Source organism: Triticum dicoccoides, chromosome 5B (genome assembly GCF_002162155.2).
Source record: "Triticum dicoccoides isolate Atlit2015 ecotype Zavitan chromosome 5B, WEW_v2.0, whole genome shotgun sequence".
NCBI lineage: Eukaryota > Viridiplantae > Streptophyta > Magnoliopsida > Poales > Poaceae > Triticum > Triticum dicoccoides.
In genome coordinates, this window is record NC_041389.1 from 626,209,700 (window position 1) to 626,230,120 (window position 20,421).

The 20,421-nt window shown below is 44.1% G+C and overlaps 1 protein-coding gene and 2 pseudogenes across 3 annotated transcripts; 2 read left to right on the top strand and 1 right to left on the bottom strand.

Annotated features, from left to right (window-relative positions):
- Positions 1 to 3,627, top strand: part of LOC119310302 — a 16,888-nt pseudogene extending 13,261 nt beyond the window's left edge.
- Positions 3,628 to 13,608: 9,981 nt separating this feature from the next.
- Positions 13,609 to 18,144, top strand: LOC119312156. Of its 3 annotated transcripts, XR_005151262.1 has the most exons (9): positions 13,609 to 15,067; positions 15,608 to 15,675; positions 15,756 to 15,805; positions 15,964 to 16,060; positions 16,132 to 16,209; positions 16,294 to 16,461; positions 16,748 to 16,925; positions 17,218 to 17,791; positions 17,931 to 18,143. XR_005151262.1 is itself a non-coding variant. In XM_037587894.1 (8 exons), the coding sequence occupies exons 1-7, from the start codon at positions 13,699 to 13,701 to the stop codon at positions 16,901 to 16,903; spliced, it is 1,986 nt and encodes a 661-aa protein (XP_037443791.1). In that variant the 5' UTR covers positions 13,609 to 13,698; the 3' UTR covers positions 16,904 to 16,925; positions 17,218 to 18,144. The 3 variants fall into 3 exon arrangements, 2 of the variants coding, with proteins under 2 accessions (XP_037443791.1, XP_037443790.1); XM_037587894.1 differs by having other exon boundaries at positions 17,218 to 18,144; XM_037587893.1 differs by lacking the exons at positions 17,218 to 17,791; positions 17,931 to 18,143 and having other exon boundaries at positions 16,748 to 17,216.
- A 508-nt stretch (positions 18,145 to 18,652) lies between these two features.
- The window catches only part of LOC119310303, a 7,659-nt pseudogene continuing 5,890 nt past the window's right edge, over positions 18,653 to 20,421 (bottom strand).

Below are 20,421 nucleotides of genomic sequence, written 5' to 3' on the forward strand. Positions count from 1 at the left end.
TTGTTGTCGGAACCTCGCTCGCGCCAATGGGGGGGAACCCTCTTTTTGTGCGCAAGGAACCATGTATCCCCCACGCGCTTATATGCATTCCCACCCCCCTAGTCCCCCGCCATCTCGAGAGCAAGAACCGTCCTTCTTCATTGTCGGAACCCCCACCCACTCCGATGGGGGGAACCCTCTGTTGTGCGTAAGGAACCTTGCAGTAGGGGTGTAAACTCATCGCGTCACACCCGCAGGATAGTTGCCCCTTTCTTTTCATCCCCAATCAGCCTCGCGTGTGCATGATTAGGCATCTCCCGAAAGAACCAAACAACACCCCCATCTCACTGATGGAGAACCCTCATTTATATTGTGTTATAACCTCACGCACACCAATTGAGATACCCCTCTGAGAAGCGTGAGGAACATTCGCGGGGACAACGATGCCGGAACCCCACCCATGCGCCTATATGCACTCCCCCCCCCACCACCACCACCAGTCCCCGCCATCTCGAGAGCGAGAACCGTCCTTCTTTATTGTCAGAACCCCACCCACTCTGATGGGGGGGGGGACCCTCTGTTGTGGGTAAGGAACCTTGCAGTAGGGGTGTAAACTCATCGTGTCACCCATGGGACAGTTGCCCCTTATTTTCCATTCCCGATCAGGCTCGCGTGTGCATGATTAGGCATCTCCCAAAAGAACCAAACAAACACCACCATCTCACCGAATGGAGACCCTCCTTTATATTGTGTTATAACCTTGCGCACACAAATTGAGCTACCTCTCTCAGATGTTGGTTTCATAGACATTTCATACCGTAGCACCGAATCGCCTCCCTGTCATGTCATTTTCTTGTCATGAATGACACGTGTCAAAACCATATGTATATGGATATGCAAGTCTTCTTCTTCGCGGCAGGGGTGTAAACTCATCGCGTCACCCACGGGACAGTTGCCCCTTTTTTCCATTCCCAATCAGCCTCGCGTGTGCGTGATTAGGCATCTCCCAAAAGAACCAAACAACACCCCCATCTCACCAATGGAGAACCCTCCTTTATATTGTGTTATACCCTCGCCCACACCAATTTGAGCTACCCCTCTGAGATGTGTGACAAACATTCGCGGGGACAGCGATGCCGGAACCCCACCCATGCACCCCCACCAGTCCCCGCCATCTCGAGAGCGAGAACCGTCCTTCTTTATTGTCGGAACCCCACCCACTCCAATGGGGGGAACCCTCTATTGCGCGTAAGGAACCTTGCAGTACGGGGTGTAAACTCATCGCGTCACCCACGGGACAGTTGCTCCTTTTTTTTCCATTCCCAATCAGCCTCGCGTGTGCATGATCAGGCATCTCCCGAAAGAACCAAACAGCACCACCATCTCACCGATGGAGAAACCTCCTTTATATTATGTTATAACCTCGCGCACACCAATTGAGCTACCCCTCTGAGATGCGTGAGGACAACGATGCCAGAAACGTATGTTGGTGTCATAGACAACTGATACCGTAGCACCGAATCGTCCCCTTGTCATGTCATTTGCTCGCCATGAACGACACGTGTCAATACCATATGTATATGGATAGGCGAGTATTCTTCTTCGCATGGTCAAAACCATATGAATGTGACGCCGGACATCCTATATGGATAAGCGATTAGAAAGAGATAGTGACAGATATATAGATAGATAGACGGATATATAGAGAGGATTTATTTATGAGTGAGAGAGTGGTATAGTTTGACCTCATCGCTTAGGTTGCATGGGAACCTACATTTTACATTGCCGGAACCAAGCATACTCGCAGGGGGCACCCTCTTATGTGTAATGAGAACCTTTCTACACGTCAATGCAGGATGCAAGTATAAGCTGGCTTGGTCCACTACACCTACACGTCAATGAATCCAATCATGTGATATGGTATATACTCAGCGACCTTTGACATGACATATATGCGCGTACGTAGGGCCAAGTGCTAATGGGCATGCAATCCTGGACCTTGTGCGTCATTGGCAGATGCTATTTGGCCATGCATCGATATGCATGAAACACAGCGGCAGGATTGCTGGCATACTTTCCCTGAATTCGGCTGCTGTTGCTGGACAGAGGCAGCCTGAAATACTGCGAACGCGAAAGGTAGAGCAGGTGGACACTGCTCGCACCGAGAAAAACTGACTTTGACCTGCACTCGTGGTGGGTATCCGATGTGCTGGGGGCTGTGCTGGGTCGCCTACATACGACGCGTTGAAGTTTTATAGAGCAATCGAGCGCCATTCTTTATCTATCACCCATGTACTCTAGAGTACCGAACCACGCCATGGACGTCGGGGACCCTCTGCAAATTGGAGTTAATCACACGGCAGGTATTTACTATAGGACGTTGCAGAACCATATTTAACCAACCTAGACTAAATATGGCAAGTCTTGCCACCCCTTTCCAGCGCGGCAGAACCATTACTGCTTCTCCAAAATGGTGCCGAGCAATGCACGCCTTGCTAGATGAAAATGGCAGTTTAAACACCAATAGACAAGCACACAACGCCGTGGAACTTTTGACAATAGCCAAAATGAGCCCACTGACTTGCTCGCCCAAAGCAGCTACTGCCGTACCCTGCTGATTCAAAAGGGGGCGTGGTCACTTACCCCGAATACACCTGCAAAGCCAGGTAGTAGGCTTCCTTTTCTGGCCACTGACAACAAAAAGGTTCAGCCCAGCTTTCCTCTATTATCGTGGCGAAATTCAACAAATGATAAAATCAAAACTTTATCCACTCAAAGGTTCGGATCTCAAAGCAAATGAAGGGTTCCGATAGCAGCCGCCCGAGCTAGTGTGGATAGCAAAGTTACCATTTTCACATTTCTGAGTTAGTATATACGCCCTCCGTCCCAAATTAGTTGTCTTAGATTTGTCTAGATACGGATGTGAATATTAAATAACTGATTTGGGACGGAGGTAATATTCAATATTTACATGGGTTTCTGCAACTATTTCTCTGGTAGACTGAAGATCCATACTTAATTTTATACTGATTGTGAAAGTAGCAATTTGACTGTTATCACTTTAGTGTTACTGAATTTTATGTTCAGTAGACTAGCGCTTAGCAAGGTTTTCAGCATCAGGATACTAGGTAGTATCATTTTTTAGGTTTATAGTATCAGAACTTTTTATCACTATGCCATGAGATTTTTATTTCAAAGTATAATTAATAGCATGTAAGATGCTTCTGGCACTGCTACGTTTTTATGATATACTCCCTCTGTATCAAAATATAAGACGTTTTTGAGGCAAAGATTCTTATTTTGATACAGAGGGCGTAGGTTCTAAAGCCTGTGTAGTAACCTAAACAGCTGAAAAAAAATTCTTGACTTGTGTTAGAATATACACTTTGCTTGTCTACAGACTCCAGAGGGTTCACTCCTTGACAGTATGCGTAATGCGCATGATCTCCTTTCTAGCTGCAGCATAGAGTTTCCAAAGGTAATTGTACTTCTGTGCTCAGATTGGGCAACTTTGTGGAAGTAATTGGCAACCTGGATCAAGATGAAGCTGCTCCCATCAATGCAAAACTGGTGAGGAGGAAGAGGCAGCCCGCAGTCTGCCACGAGGATCATGAGGTTGTCAAGGACTACGAGCCTGACGATGGCTAATGTGATGAGGACAAGGAGTGTAATAAGGAAAGCGATGATGAGGAGGGAGGATGCCGAGGACATAGTATGTGATTTAACAAAGACACTAAGGAGGTCTTTAGGTTAACAACCGTGGACAAAAATGACGGGCAGTCAATGACACAGGAATCAGCTGCGGGGCTCCTCAAGTGGAACATAACCAAGGCGTCATCAATGTCACGATGCTCGGACGCTGCAGAGCCTGATCGGTTCAGCAAGGAGAAGGATGCAAAATTCATCAAGCTGCTACGCAAGAACCATTTCATGTAGGAGATAACCAAGGCATGACAAACTTTAATCGAAAGTGGATCACCCATGGAAGAGTCCGGTTCCAAGAGCACGACTGACAAGTGGGCAGGGGAATGTCTTGAGATTGAGATTGAGAAGCTGCAAATTGGAGAGGACAAGAGTACACCCATGAAGAGAAACCATGAAGAGAAAAGCTCCCACAAACTGAATACAACTCAGTCATCAACAGCAGCAATTCAGTCAACAATAACAGCAACTTGGCCATCAACAATAGCACTTATCCATCAAAAGTAGCAATTCAGCCAGCAACAACATCAACTTAGCCATCAACAACAGCACCTCAGAGTCAGGAGGGAGCAACAACAAATGAAACTCAAACGTCAATCAGGCACAAACATCACCAACTTACTGCAATCCTGCGGCAAGTCAGAGCTACAGTTCAGCTAATCATCTAGAGTCTACAGTTCATTTAATCCAGCAAATCAGGTGCAAGCTTCATCAAAGTAGTTCAGCAAATAAAACATGCTTTACAGCAACTCATCCTTCGGAGCCAGAAACTCAACACCACATAACATCAACTGTTATCAAACCTGCATCAACTCAGTCCTATAGCGCAACGCCCCACCCCTGATTGCAGCAACTCAAATGCACAGTTCGCCAACCATTTAAAAACCTGTAGCAACTGAGGCTTCCTATGTACAAGTGATGGTCCTTTAGGGCCTTAGCACGATTATTTTATGACTGTCCACTACAACAAAGTTTGTCTGGATCTAGCGAGGGAGGAGCGATGATGTCGTCGCACATTCGGTTTTCTTCAGTGTTTGTAGTTGTCGCTAGATGGTCCATGAACATGATGACAATTTTTATTACCTCTAGAGCTCTTTTGTACTGCCATGATTGATTATGAATAGATTAGAAATTTCTCGAAAAAAATGAGTTGTCGCTATAATTCTTTTACGGTGCTAAAATAGTCTTTTTGCGCGTGGAAGCGATGAAAAGATTTTTGAGATGCACAAAAACACGGTGACCAATCCGGTGGCCCCACCTGTAGCAGCCTGCACGCACAATCCGACGCCATAAATTTATAGCCCAGCAGCCTGCACGCACACCCATGCGCTAAAGTTTTTTGTGCATGCTCTATTTTACAACGTCTGTTGAAGCGCTGTTTTCTTGTCTCCGACCAAAAAACAATGATTTTTAATGCGTGAGGCATTTTTAAGGCGTCTGTTGGAGATGCCCTAACAGTAACAGAATCAACAGTAAAGTGAACAACACGTCAGCCTCATGTAGTATAACATGTTTTGAGCCCATGTATCGTCAAAATCAACAGTAAAGTCCAAAACAAACCTTGAAGTTGTAGACGAAAGCTAAACCAAACCTCGAACTTTGAATCCCGGAAATTGGCACTCTGAACTTGTAATTCCGGTCTATTTTGGACCCTAGACCTGTTTGGCACACCGGGAATAACCTGCTACTCAGAATTTGGGCCGGCCCACTATAATACAATAAGAAATCATGAACTTTAAAATATATTCGCGCATTTCTAAATTTTCCAGCAGTTAAAAAATATTCCTGTTTTCTATTTATTGCACAAATTTAATTCATTTTGTGTTTTGAATTTTTTTCTGGAATTTTGAAAGTCTATTCGCATTTTAAAAAGCTGTTTGTGATTCTAAAAACAACTATTAAAAATGTTCAGAGTTTCAACAGTTTTTCACATGCTATGAAAATGTTTCGCATTTTCAAAAGTTGTGTCACATTTTATAAATAATGTTTTTATAATTTTTTTAGAAAATGTTTCGGATCGTTGGCGACGTACTCGTCTGGGCCGGCCAACCAGACATGAAGCGAGCCTTTTCTTTTCTAAAAGCTGAACAGAAAATTTAAGTGCGAACACTTTTTGAATCATAAACATAATTTTAATGTGTGAATGTTTTTTGAAAATTTAAAAAATAGGAACAAATTTTGAAATGTGAACAAATTGTAAGAAAATATTTTGTGACATCTAAAAATATCGCAGGTTTTAAGAAAATGTATGGACCAATTCAAACAAATGTTTATATAATGTATAATAATATTTGTGTGATTCAAAAAAAATTTTCGTACATTCAAAAAAATGTAGCATTTCAATAATGTTCATGAGTTTCAAAAAATGTATTCGTGACATTTTCAAACAAAAATGTGTGTACGATGTAAAGAAAAAGTGTGCGTGTTCTAAAAAATTGTGTCCTACATTTAACAGAATATACTTGGCATGTGTTTGAGAAAAGTGTCTACATATTTAAAAATGTTGAACCATGCAGAAGAGTGTTCGTTTGGTTTTATAAAATATTTATTGTCATTAAGAAAATGTAAACATGCATTTGGAAAAAATATAACCATGTACTCAAAAAAAATGAAAACATTTAGTTTAAAAATGTGCATAATGTATATGGAAGTATCAAAAGTTTATCAAAAAATATTTTAAGTGTGCGTTAAAAATGTACATTGGATAAGAAGAAAAAATAGACATCAGTAAAAAAGAGAAAAGAAAAAAAGGAAAAAAATAAAGAAAACCCAGAGCAGTGCGCGAGCGCGAGCGACGTTAATTCAGCAAATACCGGCTAAGTCCTCTCAAGGTTTAAAATAGACCGGGATATAGGAATTTGGTGTGCTGATTTCAGGGAGTGAGAGTTCAGGGTTTGATTTAGCTTTCGCCGACAAATTTAAGGTTTGTTTTGGAATTTTTCCTAACAGAATCAACAGTAAAATGAACAGCACGTCAGCCTCATGTAGTATAACATGTTTTGAGCCCATGTATCGTCAAAATCGTGCATGTGAGCCGGGGACCCAAACGGCTTACGCCTCACGGCTTGCACTTGGTAAATGTTCAGTTGGTCCAAACGCATCATCGCACGGAGGACCCAACATTATAGCTCCGAGAACAGAACTTTTAGCATTTTATTAGACCACCTACATGAATATAATGCCCAGAAAAGACACCACGGCCAAATTTTTTTAGTGTCGTTATCCAAGTTGAAAATAATGGGAAAATTAAGCTGTTAATATGGGAAAAGCTAGTGGTCTACCTGCGGATCTTTTGGGGAGCAACTAATTAATGAGCGCTCCTTCGAGAGCCTTGCAACGATCAGCGTCACTTTACGCGCTCTTAGCCATTCGCCACGTGTCACGCTCTTGACGCTCCCTCCGGATTTTATTTTTTTATTTTTTTGCACGCGTTTTTGGCTTTTTAAACAGTTTTTTTCTGGGTTTTTTTTTGACGTTTTGGTTTTTCACCGATCTTCCCTAGCTTTTCGACTAAAACAAAATTTTCAAAAAAAAAATCGCAAAAAACTGTATTTTTTTGCGAGAGTCACGGTTTTGTTTTCGCGAGAGACACGGTTGTGCTTTCGCGAGAGACACGGCCGTATCTCTTGGAAACGAAAAAAACGCGTTTTCTGTTTTTTTTTCTTTCGCCAGAGGCACGGTTGTGCTTTCGCGAGAGTCACGGCCGTGCCTCTTGGAAACAAAAAAAAACATGTTTTTTTTTCTCTTTCGCGAGAGGCACATTTTTGCTTCCGCGAGAGGCACGGTTGTGCTTTCTGGAGAGGCACGGTCGTGCCTCCTTGGAAATGAAAAAAAAACGCAGTTTCTATTTTTTTCTTTCGCAAGAGGCACGGTTTTGCTTCCGCGAGAGGCACGGTTGTGATTTCGTCAGAGGCACGGCCGTGCCTTTTTCGGAAAGGGAAAAAACTCGTGCTTCCGGTTCGGTTTTTTCGTCCGTTTTTTTGTGTGAAAAAAAGTTCGTCAAAACTTATCAACATGGGATCTAGTTTTGAAGATCTCGACGCGTGGAATCCAACGGTGAAAGCGGTTCGAGATTTAGACGCACGATTTAAGAGATAAAACGTTTTGAATAAATGGATCTACGAAAAAAGGGAAAACTCTCAGGTTGCGACAAGTGGCGCACATGCAGCGCGCCACTTGTCACAAACTGGGTGAGTTGGAGTGATCTCTGCAAGGAATACTCCTTAATTAGTGATTTCGGATCTTTTATCTCACGTTCGCCACCTTCTATGCTTGACATGCGTCTTGATGGGCCAGCACACAGCTACTCTCTTTCATCCCCATCTGCACCGAAATGGCTACATATATATCTCTCTCCTATCCATGCGTTGAATCGAACCTCTTTCTGGATCTCATCTCATGTTGTAGAGCGCTTCATACTTTAATTCTTACAACTGGGCACCTGTTTCGAAAGGCATACCGTAACAGCCGCACATTCTCCTGTTGACCCTCTTATCCCCTACCTCTATCTCTCCATCCCCTGCCTATTTCCATGGATCTCATATTCTCATCCCCACCTCTTCTCAAACAAACACGTTGTTGCAACCCCACCATATCGGCGACCGCCACTGGCGTCCTTCCTCCGTCATAAAAATGCGGGTGCTTCAGAGACCACGAGGTGCTCTCTCCGTTGCAGCCATCGGCGTTTTACAAGTTTTTGCAACAATAGTCTTGTTGCAGGAATACATAGAAGAGGGTGGAGATGTTGGGTCTTATTGTAATGGAGGTTTTGCAACAAGGGTCTTCTTATAGAAAAATTGAGAAGAAGTTTTGCAACAGGGGTCTTGTTGCAAGAAATTAGAGAAGAGAATATTTTGCAACAGATGTTTTGTTGCAGAAAATTAGGGAACAAGAGATTTTTATAACATGACTTTTGTTGCAGAAAGTTGGAGAAGAAGAGGTTTTGCAACAAAAGCATTGTTGCGGAAATTTAGAGAAAAAGAGAGGACGGCTCGCCTCGTATAATCGAACGGCTCACGAGACGGTGAATCTTTTAAAAAGATCTGCCGGCCGACGCGTAACACGACCCAGTATGCTGCTAGTATTGGGACTCCGCAATAATTTCTCATGGTTTTTGGCATAACTTTTCTCAATGTCTGTTCTTTTTTTTTAGCGGTCTTGCTAAAACTCATTCAGCTGAGAATTCTTTTGGTCTCATTCACTTTTTCCACCGTAGGATCCAATCACGTCGCGATTCATATTTTGTCGAGGGGGAGAGCTTCGTAGCGAACAAGGCGCAGCCCATGTGTTTTCGGCTCTCAGCCCGTTTCCTTTTTTTTTGTCGCACCATTTTTCTTTTCTCCCGCTGGGCATGTATGGGCTTGTGACGTTGGGTCCGTTCTATTTTCTCTTTTTGTCCTACGTTACCCGGGTGGGAACAAGTGACGTTTTTTCTTCTGCATTTCGTTTTTCTTTGTTGTTTTATTTTTTATCCATTATTCCTATTTAACTTTCTATTTTACCTTCCTTTTTCTAATTTTTTTGTTTTCATATTTTGGATGGGAGAGAAAATGTAAAGTTTTTCCTTTTTCTAATTTTTTTGTTTTCATATTTTGGATTGGGTTAATTTTTTTAAATGTACTAGAAGATAAATTTTTAGACCTTTATTTTGTGTTCCCGGTTTTTTTTCTCTCTCATTTCTGTTTTCTTTTTTATTCTTATCATATTCTTATTTTAGAGTCTAGAATCGAAGAGAGAGCGAATGGGAGTAGTGGTTCCATCGGTTTTCTTTATCTCCTCTGATTGCATTACAAGGGGATCGGAGGAGTAGTGGTTCTAGATTTTCTTTTTCTGTTTTCCATTGATATTTTTGGATTTTTGATGTTGTTCTAATTTTTTGCAAGTACATTTTTTTACTCATGCTTGCCTTTCTTATTTTATTTTTATTTCCTCATTTTGTCATTTTCTTCTTGATGTTTTTTTTCTTCATCTATTTAAAAAGTTCTTCTGTTTCCTACTATCTGTAAGCAGCATGCATACAACTGCAAGCATCGCACCACACACGCAATAACAAGCCTGGCAAGATGCATGTAGTTGTAAGCGTCACGCCTCGAGCGCAACTGCAAGCACCGTCACACATGAGTAACTATGAGAAATTCTTCTTTTGTCACTATACATGTAACGACCGATTGCAACTGCACGAGCACAAAGACAATGCAACTGGGGTCGAGAGGGAGGTTGTCGGGGCGAGTTACATGTCCGTCACTAGCATGCAACGGCAAGTGTTGTAACCCGACAACAACTGCATTTCCACAAAGAGACTGCAACCGACGTTGAGTGGGGTTTGTTAGGCCACTTGCATGTCCATCACTAGACATGCAACTGCACGGGGACAAAATGACTACAACTAGGGATGAGTCGAGAGTTATCGGGGCCATTTGGATGTCCACCACTAGACATGCAACTTCAAGTGTTGTAACCCAACTTCGGCTGCACGATCACAATATGACTACACAAGTAGGGCGGGAAGGGGTTCATGGGCTAGTTTCATGTCCAAAACTACACATGAAACTGCAAGTGTTTGTAACCCTACTTAAACGGAAGTAGGAGAGTTGTCGGGGACAGTTGCATGTCCACCACTAGACATGCAACTACCCGTGTTATATCTCATCGGCAACTACACGGGCATAAAGCGACTGCAACTTGGGTTAGAAGGGAAGTTGTCGAGGCAACTTGCTTTGTCCACCACTATACATGCAATTGCAAGCATTGTAACCCTACTACAACTACACGGGCATGAAGCGACTGCAATTGGGGTCAATGGTAGAGGTGTCGGGGGGCCAGTTGCATGTCCACCACAAGACATGCAACTGCAAGTATTGTAACCCTAATTCAACTACATGGGCACCAAGCGGCTGCAATTGGGGTCGGTGATAGAGGTGTCGGGGGCTAGTTGCATGTCCACCACAAGACATGCAACTGCAAGCGTTGTAACCCAACTGCAACTTCAACTCATCAAAGTCAAGCGCATTTGCAAGACATAATGTGACCGCAACCGGGGGTCGGGAGGAGAATCGTCGGCGCTGGCGAAGTATTTTCATTTTAATTATTTTGTTGTAGTTACAACGCCCCCAACCCGAGTGCAATTGCAACTCATCACACCCAAGCGCAACTGCAAGATGTATAATGTGACTGCAACCAAGGGGTCAGGGGGAGGGTCGTCCTCGCCGGTGAAGTTTTTCTCTCTTTAAAAAAAATAGTAGGTGCAGACAACCCAAACTCGATTGCAACTGCAACTCATCACACCCAAGTGCAACTACAAGACATATAATGTGACCGCAACCGGGGGTCGGGGGAAGGGTTGTCGGTGCCGACGAAGTCTTTTCATTTTAGTTTTTTATAGTTGCGGCCGCCCCAACTCGAGTGCAACTGCAACTCATCACACGCAAGCGCAACTGCAAGATTTATAATGTGACCGCAACTGGGGGTCAGAGGGAGGTTTGTCAGCGTCGGTGAAGTCTTTTCATTAAATTTTTTTAGTAGTTGCAGCCGTCTCAACCTGTGCAACTGCAACTCGTCACACCCAAGCGCAACTGCAAGACGTATAATGTGGCTGCAACTGGGGGCGGGAGGAGGTTTGTCGGCACCGACGAAGTCTTTTCATTTCATTTTTTATTGTAGTAGTTGCAATCTCCCCACCCAGAGCGCAACTGCAAGACGTATAATGTGACCGCAACCGAGGGTCGGGTGGAGGGTTGTCGGCTCCGGCGAAGTCTTTTATTTTTAACTTTTTGTTGTAGTTGCAATCACCCAACGAGTGCAACTGCAACTCATCACACCCAAGCGCAACTGCAAGCCGTATAATGTGACCGCAACCGGAGTCGGGGGAGGGTGGTCGGTGCCGACGTAGTTTTTCTGCTTTTTATTTTTTAGTAGGTGAAGTCAACCCAAACCCGATTGCAACTGCAACTCATCACACCAAAGCGCAACTGCAAGACGTATAATGTGATCGCAATCGGGGATCGGGGGAGGGTTGTCGGTGTCGACGAAGTGTTTCATTTTAGTTTTTTTATAGTTGCGACTGCCCCAACTCGAGTGCAACTGCAACTCATCACACGCAAAGCAACTGCAACACGTATAATGTGACTGTAACTAAGGGTCGGAGGGAGGTTTGTCGGCATCGATGAAGTCTTTTCATTAAAAAAAATTAGTAGTTGTAGCCGCTTCAACCTGAGGGCAACTGCAGCTCGTCACACCCAAGTACAACTGCAAAACGTATAATGTGGCCGCAACTAGGGGTCGGGAGGAGGTTTGTCAGCGCCAGCGAAGTCTTCTCATTTAATTTTTTGTTGTATTAGTTGCAAGCGCCCCACCCAACCGCAACTGCAAGACGTATAATATGACCACAATCAGGGGTCGGGGGGTTGTCGGCGGCAACAAAGTTTTTCTCTTTTTTATATATTTTTGTTGTAGTTGTAGTCGCCCCAACATGCAAAATGCAACTTTTTCCAAGTACATGGTGAATACATGGTGTCATACTCTTTCCAAATACTCGGTGCACTTTTTTGATACCTGACATTTTCTAAAAAATACACGGTGAATATATTATGCAATAAACTTTTTTATATACTTACATATTTCCATATTTTTCACAGTATGTTTTTCCTTTCCTAGCTGTGTAACATTTTCTTTTTAGAAGATTTGTTTGAAAAAGTTAATAATATCTGGCACAAAAAAACTAAAAACAACAATGGGAAAATGCTCACAAAACCAGAGTACGGGCTTAGCTGCTCCATGTTTCTAGGCTCCCTCGTCAACGTCAAACAATAAAGAACTTTTGTCGTTGTACACGGGCCCAAGAAAAAAACTAAAAAGGCTCACAAGTCACAACCCACAGACAACCGCACAGACAAACTAACTAAAATAGCCCACACGAAGGCACGATGATCAGCCCGCCAACATTGGCCCATTGAACAAACAAACTATGGTTCAGCCTGAAACAAAAACGACCTGGAACAACAAACAGTGATGTCATCTACATGTCACCTGAATGAGACCATTTTAAATATTATCTAGATGAGTTCTAGGCACTCCCTTTTTTTTTAATTGGGTAAAGAGATCTGCAGCAGATGCTCAACTCAAATTGCCTTCCGTATTTTCCTTGGTTTTGAACTTCTGATACAAGTTGCTCGCGAAGGAAACGGAGAGGAGCGCCTCCTTCAATCCCCAACACACCCGGTCGAAATCCGAAACTCGATGGCGTCCGAATCGACGGCCGACCGCGCCTCGGTCGATTCCCCCGGCGACGCCACCCACTGGCCGGCACTCAGGATTTAGAGGGAAGGGCACCATTCCTTCCTAGAACTCCAATTGTTTCTTGATGGCAAGAACCTAAATAAAAACATAACAAACTAAAATCATAGAGATCTTGGCTTATCATCCATATAATAGCAAGAAAAGAAGAACAAAAACGTGTAACTTCCAATTTGTTTTCACTCATCTCAGCCGGCACTCAGGATTTAGAGGACTGAAGGTTCTTGGTGGTGATCCATGCAAAGCAAGGTGGAGAGTCATTTATAGGTTGGTGAGTGCTGAGTACATACCGTTGTTCTTCGGTTAATGAAGTGAGGCCAGTGGTGAGGGTTGGGAACGTATCCAGTAAACCCAGCCTTGTGGTGCTATCGGTGCACCGAAGGTCTAAAATCACACTACAAGTGTTCAAAAAATTTGGAAATATTTTAGCATGTACACATAACAATATCAATCATGTCATCCAAGTGAAAATAGTGGGGAAATTGAGCTGTTAATATTGGGGCTCCGCAATAGTTTCTCACATATTATGATGGTTTTTGGCATAACTTTTTCAATATCTGTTTTTTTATTGGGAAAAAAGAGCTCTGCAGCAGATGCTCAACTCCAAATCGCCTCCCGTATTCTGATACAAGTTGCTCGCGAAGGAAACGGAGAGGTAACCCTAACCCCCAAATCCTCGAGCGCCTCCTTCAATCCCCAACACACCCGGCCGAAATCCGAAACTCGATGGCGTCCGAATCGACGGCCGGCCGCGCCTCGGTCGATTCCCCCGGCGACGCCTCCCCGTGGCCGGCGTCGATTCTCCTCGCCCAGGAGGCGTACGGCGCCGTCAGCAGGAACCACACCACGGCCACAGCCAAATCGAGGGTCGACCACACCGTGGAGCTCACCTTCTGGGTCGCCGACCCGCCGGCGGTGTCCTTCTACACGTTCCACTGCTCCAAGCCCCCCACCTCCGACTCCGAGGACGCCGCCGACTTGCAAGTTCAGCCACACGTGGTCGGCGCGGAGGGCCGATTCGTTCTCGTCCGCACCTTCTTCGCTTCCGGCGACGACGAGTTTGAATACTTCATCTACAAGGGCGACCCCAGGTCCCCGTCCCTCGAGAGCGTGCCGCTTCCCGATGATGATAGGCTGAGCGGATGCGGAGGTACCGAGTTCGGAATCGTGCCCCGCGGCGACGGCGACCATTATCTCCTGATTGCGCTCTGTTACGCGGCGACCTTGAAGGATTACCGGCTTCACATCTACTCGTCCGAGGACAGAGCATGGAGGACCAAGGAACTGCTCAATCCATGTCCTCGGGTCCTTACGATTGCACCAGACAAGGTGATGCTGCTCCGAGATGGCGTGCTGGTGTGGGTCGATTTGCTGTGCGGGATGCTGGTGTGTGACATACTTCAAGAACGAGAACCCCTTCACGCGCGCTACATCCCATTGCCTGAGCCATTGCCTAGAAACAGAGAACAGATTTTGAAGCAGTTAATCCCGGGAGCTGCCATCAGGCGTTATCGGGATGTCGCCTGTGTCGATGGTCTGATCAAGTTTGTTGAGATGGAACACCGCGTCACTGTAACAGAGATTGTAGAGGTTCCTCCTGAAAAGCCGTCTGACCCCAGGGACAAGACTGTGCTCTATGATTCTGACTTGATCATGCTCTACAAGCGCAAACATGTGGACAACAAGCCCAAGACGCTGCACACAATGAATGGTTGGAGTGCCATGACATGGACTAGGGAGATTGGGTCTGACTGTTGGCTCAAGGGAGTCATTGTTGACGTTGATGACATTTTGGTCGATGATTCGGCGTTTTCAGCCTTACTGTCTGGCCAAAGGAACGAATCCGCTGGGAGCTTGACATTCAAGAACATGTACTCGGCTTGCCCCACCCTCAGCACAGATGGTAATGACATCCTATACCTCAAGTCATCAAGGAAAATGATTGATTCATATCGATGGGTGGTTGCGGTTGATCTTAAGGAGAAAACACTGATGAAAGTGGAAGCACCTGGGGCGCACCCTTTTGGAGAATATTCTCCTTCGTTTCAAATGTTCCTTCCCTGTGCATTGGTGAACCATCTAAAAATGACTCCAGGTAATTGTTCACTTGCTCTTGTTATCAACATGCTCGTGACCCTTTCAGTGTCTACGCACAATGCGGCTGGCGAATTATCTTGTTTGCTGCTACCTTTTTATGCTCCACGCTGTGCATATCTTTGTTAGGGTGTTTAGAGCTACATATGATACTCTGTGATTTCTACTGTGAGAAATAGGGCTATCTGGTTTTCCTACCTTGTCTTTATGGCTACATGTTAATCTTGTATAAATTGTTTTTATTTTTTTGCGTAATGGTCTACTCCCTGCTGATTCATACTTACACTGTAGAATCCAATCCTAATCTGTGCTGGACAGCTAGATTTTATCAACTTACAGTGCAGATAGAAATTAATGCTGCACTAATGCTTATCAAAGAAATTCAAATTGTTCTATGCATGGGCGTGTGGATATTTACAAGCTGCGTGCTATTTTGCACCCCATCCGAGTCTGCAAAAATGAAAGAATAAAATAGCTTGAGCACTACTGAATACCTGTTTATGACTATGGCATTGCTTATGAGTTTATCTGTCTTTTCTAGGCATTAAATTCTCAGCAATTCAGACCGCACAGACAAGCAGCTCTGCAAATGAGCCAAATAATGCAGCTGTAAGTATTTTCTATCATGTACTAGTTTTCATATTTCAAAAAATTCCAACCTGCTGAAGTTTCCTCTCTTGTGTCCATAGATCTGTGTCGGCGAGCCTGATTCCTATGAACCTGAAAACAAACGTCCAAGGCAGGTTTCTTACTCTGTTATAAGAACTCTGTTCTTTGAAGATCTTTGCAACGATGATCTGTTTTAAATGTCAAACCATTCAATGTTCTGAATGCTATGCTAATTTGTTTTTGCACATATTGGAGGTCTTCCATATAATTAGTTTTGTTGTTCCTCAGGCTATTGGCTGAGAAAGCCAACCATGCACAAAATTTAGCTCAGAGTACTGTACGGAATGTTCATAGCTCACAAGCCTGTCCTGATCAAAACAATATGGTATGCTGAATCCAGTATGTTTCGTTTCCTATGTGTCAAAGACCAAGATTAATACGTCGTGTCATTTCCAGCCTCCACAACCATGCTTCAACAGGTGGGAGGGGCCTGGCTACGGTGGGTACTCATCATGCCCCCCTCAAAACAATCCGGTATGCTGTATTTCATATGCCCTGTTTCACATGTGTCCATTTTAATCATCATACAGCAACATTAATTAGAATGTGCCACTGCAGCCGCTGCCACAATGTTTCAACAACTTCACTCGACCCTGCAACCCTGTGTATGCACCGTCGGCCCCTGCCCCTAACATACATAGCTACGGCAACTATCAATCGTTGTGGCAGCAGCCACTACTACCGGAGCAGCAGATGGCACCTAGCAGGGCATTTGGACCTCACGTGGTAAGAAAATCGTGAAGCTTATGATACGATCCCATGTCCTCATTTGACCTGCAGCTGTAGAAAAGACAATCTCGTTGTGTTGTATGATTAGAAGATTCAAGAAATCATGGGCACCATGTTTGTAAATATGCTAAGGATTCCAAAAAGAACTAAATAGTCGAATAAGTTTGAATCTAATTCAATGTCATATAATAGGTTGCAAAGTTGGAATTATTTATGTCTGCTACGTTGTACCACTTTTGTCCTGTTACCTACAGTTAAATTAATTAGAAGTTTCTGTTTGCAGGCACCCCATCCATACTTCAACAACTGGCGTGGAGCCGGACACCATGGGAATTCACAGCAATACCCTGCGGGTAACTCATATTACTATGGTGCGCACTCAGGCAGTGGCAACCAAGGATTTGGTTACCGTCCGATTTACTACGATCACCGATACTAACCACGTTTACTGACCCCCTCCGGTAAAGCACTCTGCCACCCTTGCCGTCTGAAAAAATCCGAGTTAATTTGAATTGGAGGTATTAACTATATAATGAACTGCCGTGTTCAGTATATATCACGGGTTTGACTCCTAGAAGCATCACTACTAGTTCCATGTGAAGAAAATGTAAAACTATTATGTTGGAGGTCGAACCTGTGTTCCCCACGAACTGCTGTAAAGCACGCCTACCATTACAGTACTGCAATTGCTGTGTTAGTGTATGTATAGGTTTCTACCTCTTTTGTCACTTAAAATATATATTCAAATTTCAGCTTCCCCCTACTCAGTTGCAGCTTCCCAGTAAACACTTAGTGGTGTTTGGACCTCGTGCGGTAAGACACTGAGGTATGTTTCAAACTGAAATTTAGATGTGGTTACATGGTTGGCCTTTAAGAAAATTATGTACGAAAATATTTGCCTCAGATAGTTAGATACTGTATATCAGAACATACAAGTAAAGCTGTCCTGTATTAGTATTGGTGTGAAATATGAAAAAACAGCAACTGTTTTTCTGAAGTGTTAACACATCAGTGAATGGCGCTTAACCTCTTAAGCGCTTGTTCGGTTGCAAGGGGTTTGAAGGGGATTGGAGTGGATTGAAGATGATTAAATCCCCTACAAATCAAATTCCCTCTTGATCCCCTCCAAACCTCTTCAATCCTCTCCAAGAGAGGTTTAACCGAACAAGGCATAAAGAGGTTCTTTGAAAGGAGCGAATGTTTGATAAAGGTGTGGTAAGGGTCAGAGGGTGATGGAGGGTGGCGGCTCCCTAAAGATGGAATAAGGTTCTCCCCGCCTAGCCCTCGCCCCGGTGGTGCCTCTAGCGTGGTCGGAAGGCATGTGAAGGTGTGTCTCAGGTGGATCTTGCGGGGTTCAGTTTGTATTTGTCTTCGGTCCATCTAGTTTAATCTGGTCTTTGTTCGTCTATATTTGTGTGTTTGCATGTTGGATCCTTTCAATCTACGCTTCTCTTCATCGATGACAGTTGCTATTCTGACGTGCTGATCATGTGGGGTCTTAGCACGACGACTTTTCGACTATCTACTACAACAAAGTTTGCCCAGCTCCAGTGAGGGAGGGGTGATGACAGCTTCGGCTTGATCATGTAATTGTAATTGTCTGTCGGTGGTCTACGAATCTGGACGTAATATATGTTATTTAAAAAAATGTTCTTTGTACTGCTTTGATTAATAGATTGAATTTTTTTCCGGAAAAGAGGCAGCAGTAATTAATGGGGCAGATCAGCCGTCCATTGAGTGGCCATGTGGGTATCTTACATCCGTGATTTTTATTTTGCTTTTATTTTCCGGGGTATTCCTGTGGCCTACCACTATCGGAAGATCTGGCCCATTAGATCAAGTTGGAGCCACGGTTAATATTCATTTGTCTCTACCGTAAAAGCGCTCTTTGAGTATGGCGTGCAGGTTGAGTCGCTACACGTTGGTTTTACTTCATGCAAAGATCACCACCCTTGTCGTTGCCCAGAATCACTCGGGCACTATCCGAGACGTGCCATCTTTCCTGACGAAAGGTCTGTCAAGATGTTGTGCAAGCACGCTTGTAACACTTGCGGCTTATTTGGTGGCAGGAAAATTCGTGAGTTCCTTCAAAAATAATAATTGAACTTGTCCTGAGATAGCATTTACTGCTTGAAATCATAACGTGTTTTTATGGGAGTAAACATTCTAAATCAACGATTCCGAAATGTTACAGACAGCTCTGTAATTCCTGGTCGGGCGGTACTTCTGTCCATCTCCAAATCTTAAAACAGCGAGACACATGCCGAATAAGAGGCGATCTACTCGTGCATCCTCGCTCCCCCTTGAGCATGAAGTTGAACGCCGTGTTGATCTGCAAGAAGGGCACGCTATGCGTATGAACTTCTCCAGCTCCATCTCCTTCCTCTATACATCCCAGACGACTTCCGGGAGGTCGGTGTGAGGCTTGTAGTTGCCGAAGAAGGTGCCCTTCAGGGTCCTTTCATTGATGAAGTTCATGGCTTGTGCGGGACGCCCACCAGCACCGCCACGCCCCACCCCTGCATCCAGCAGATTTCAACATTCAGTCTGAACTCTCAAAAGAGTATACAACTAAGTACTCCCTCCGTTCTCAAATGTAAGTTTTTTTAGATATTTCAACAAATGACTACATACGGAGCAAAATGAATGAATCTACACTCCAAAATATGTCTACATATATCTGTATGTTGTAGTTCATTTAAAATATCTAAAAAGACTTACATTTAGGAAGGGAGGGAGTATCATTGTTGACTTTTTTTTCAAGATAGCGAACCACTCATTCCAAGTGGTACCTAATTATCATTGGACTACAGATTATATGTAGGTATATCGAGAGTTACGTAAATCATGGACACATTCGAAGGCGGCAATCATGTCGATGTGGCAAGTGCACTCAACCGCACGGTCGACTCCACCATTGGTCATCTCGACAAGCACCTGGAGAGTGGAGAGCAACATTTAACAGTGAGTTTTTTGGCACAGGCTTGTGCATGTCATGAAGAATGAACAAAGGGGAAAATGTGCACTGAGGGACATGAACAGACCTCTTGTACGGGCTTGGTGTGGTCCTTTGGGTTCACAAAGTCGGTGCATCCAAATTTCTTAGCTGAAAAATAATGTACATGATGTTCAGTGTTCCATCAAAAATATTTATTGGCAGCCCGGTGCATGTAGCTTCCCTACATTTCTGTAAAAGGTTGTTTCCAGGACTTAAACCCATGACCTCATGGTCACAAGGCAGCAGCTTTACCACTGCGCCAAGGCTCCCCTTCATCAAAAATATTTATTAAGAGTTTAAAAAAAATCATTAAGAATAATGTACATGATGTTCAGTGTTCCATCCAAATTTCTTATTTTGCAGGGTTCAAATCAACACCAATGATCCTTGATGCCCCAGCCATCTTGGCTCCTCCCATGGCCTGATAATGTGAGAAGCACACGGTAAACAGTCATGGTTGTAGCAAATAATTCTCTTCGGCCTGCAAAATTATGGCGTAGAACAAAAACATCTTGGAACGTCACTCACAGCAAGGCCTACGGCTCCAAGACCGAAAATGGCCACCGTCGAACCCTTTTTCGGTTTCGCGACATTGAGGGTAGCACCAAGTCCTGCAGAAAAATCACAATTCAGCAACTAATGGAAGCACCCTGATCATTGTGTTTCATTTGGAAACAATGGCATGAGGAGCCATCTCTTACGAGTTGAGATGCCGCAGCTAAGAACACAAACTTTGTCAAGGGATGCCTCAGGCACTAGTAGAAAACAGGGCTTTGGTCACAGCTCCCTATACACATTACTCCCGGTTGCATCACGAACCGGGACTAATGTGAGCATTAGTTCCGGTTCGAGCGGCTAAGGCGCCGGGAAGGCATTAGTCCCGGTTCAAATGAGACCTTTAGTCCCGGTTTGAGACACGAACCGGGACTAAAGGGCCGCACCCTTTAGTCCCGGTTCGT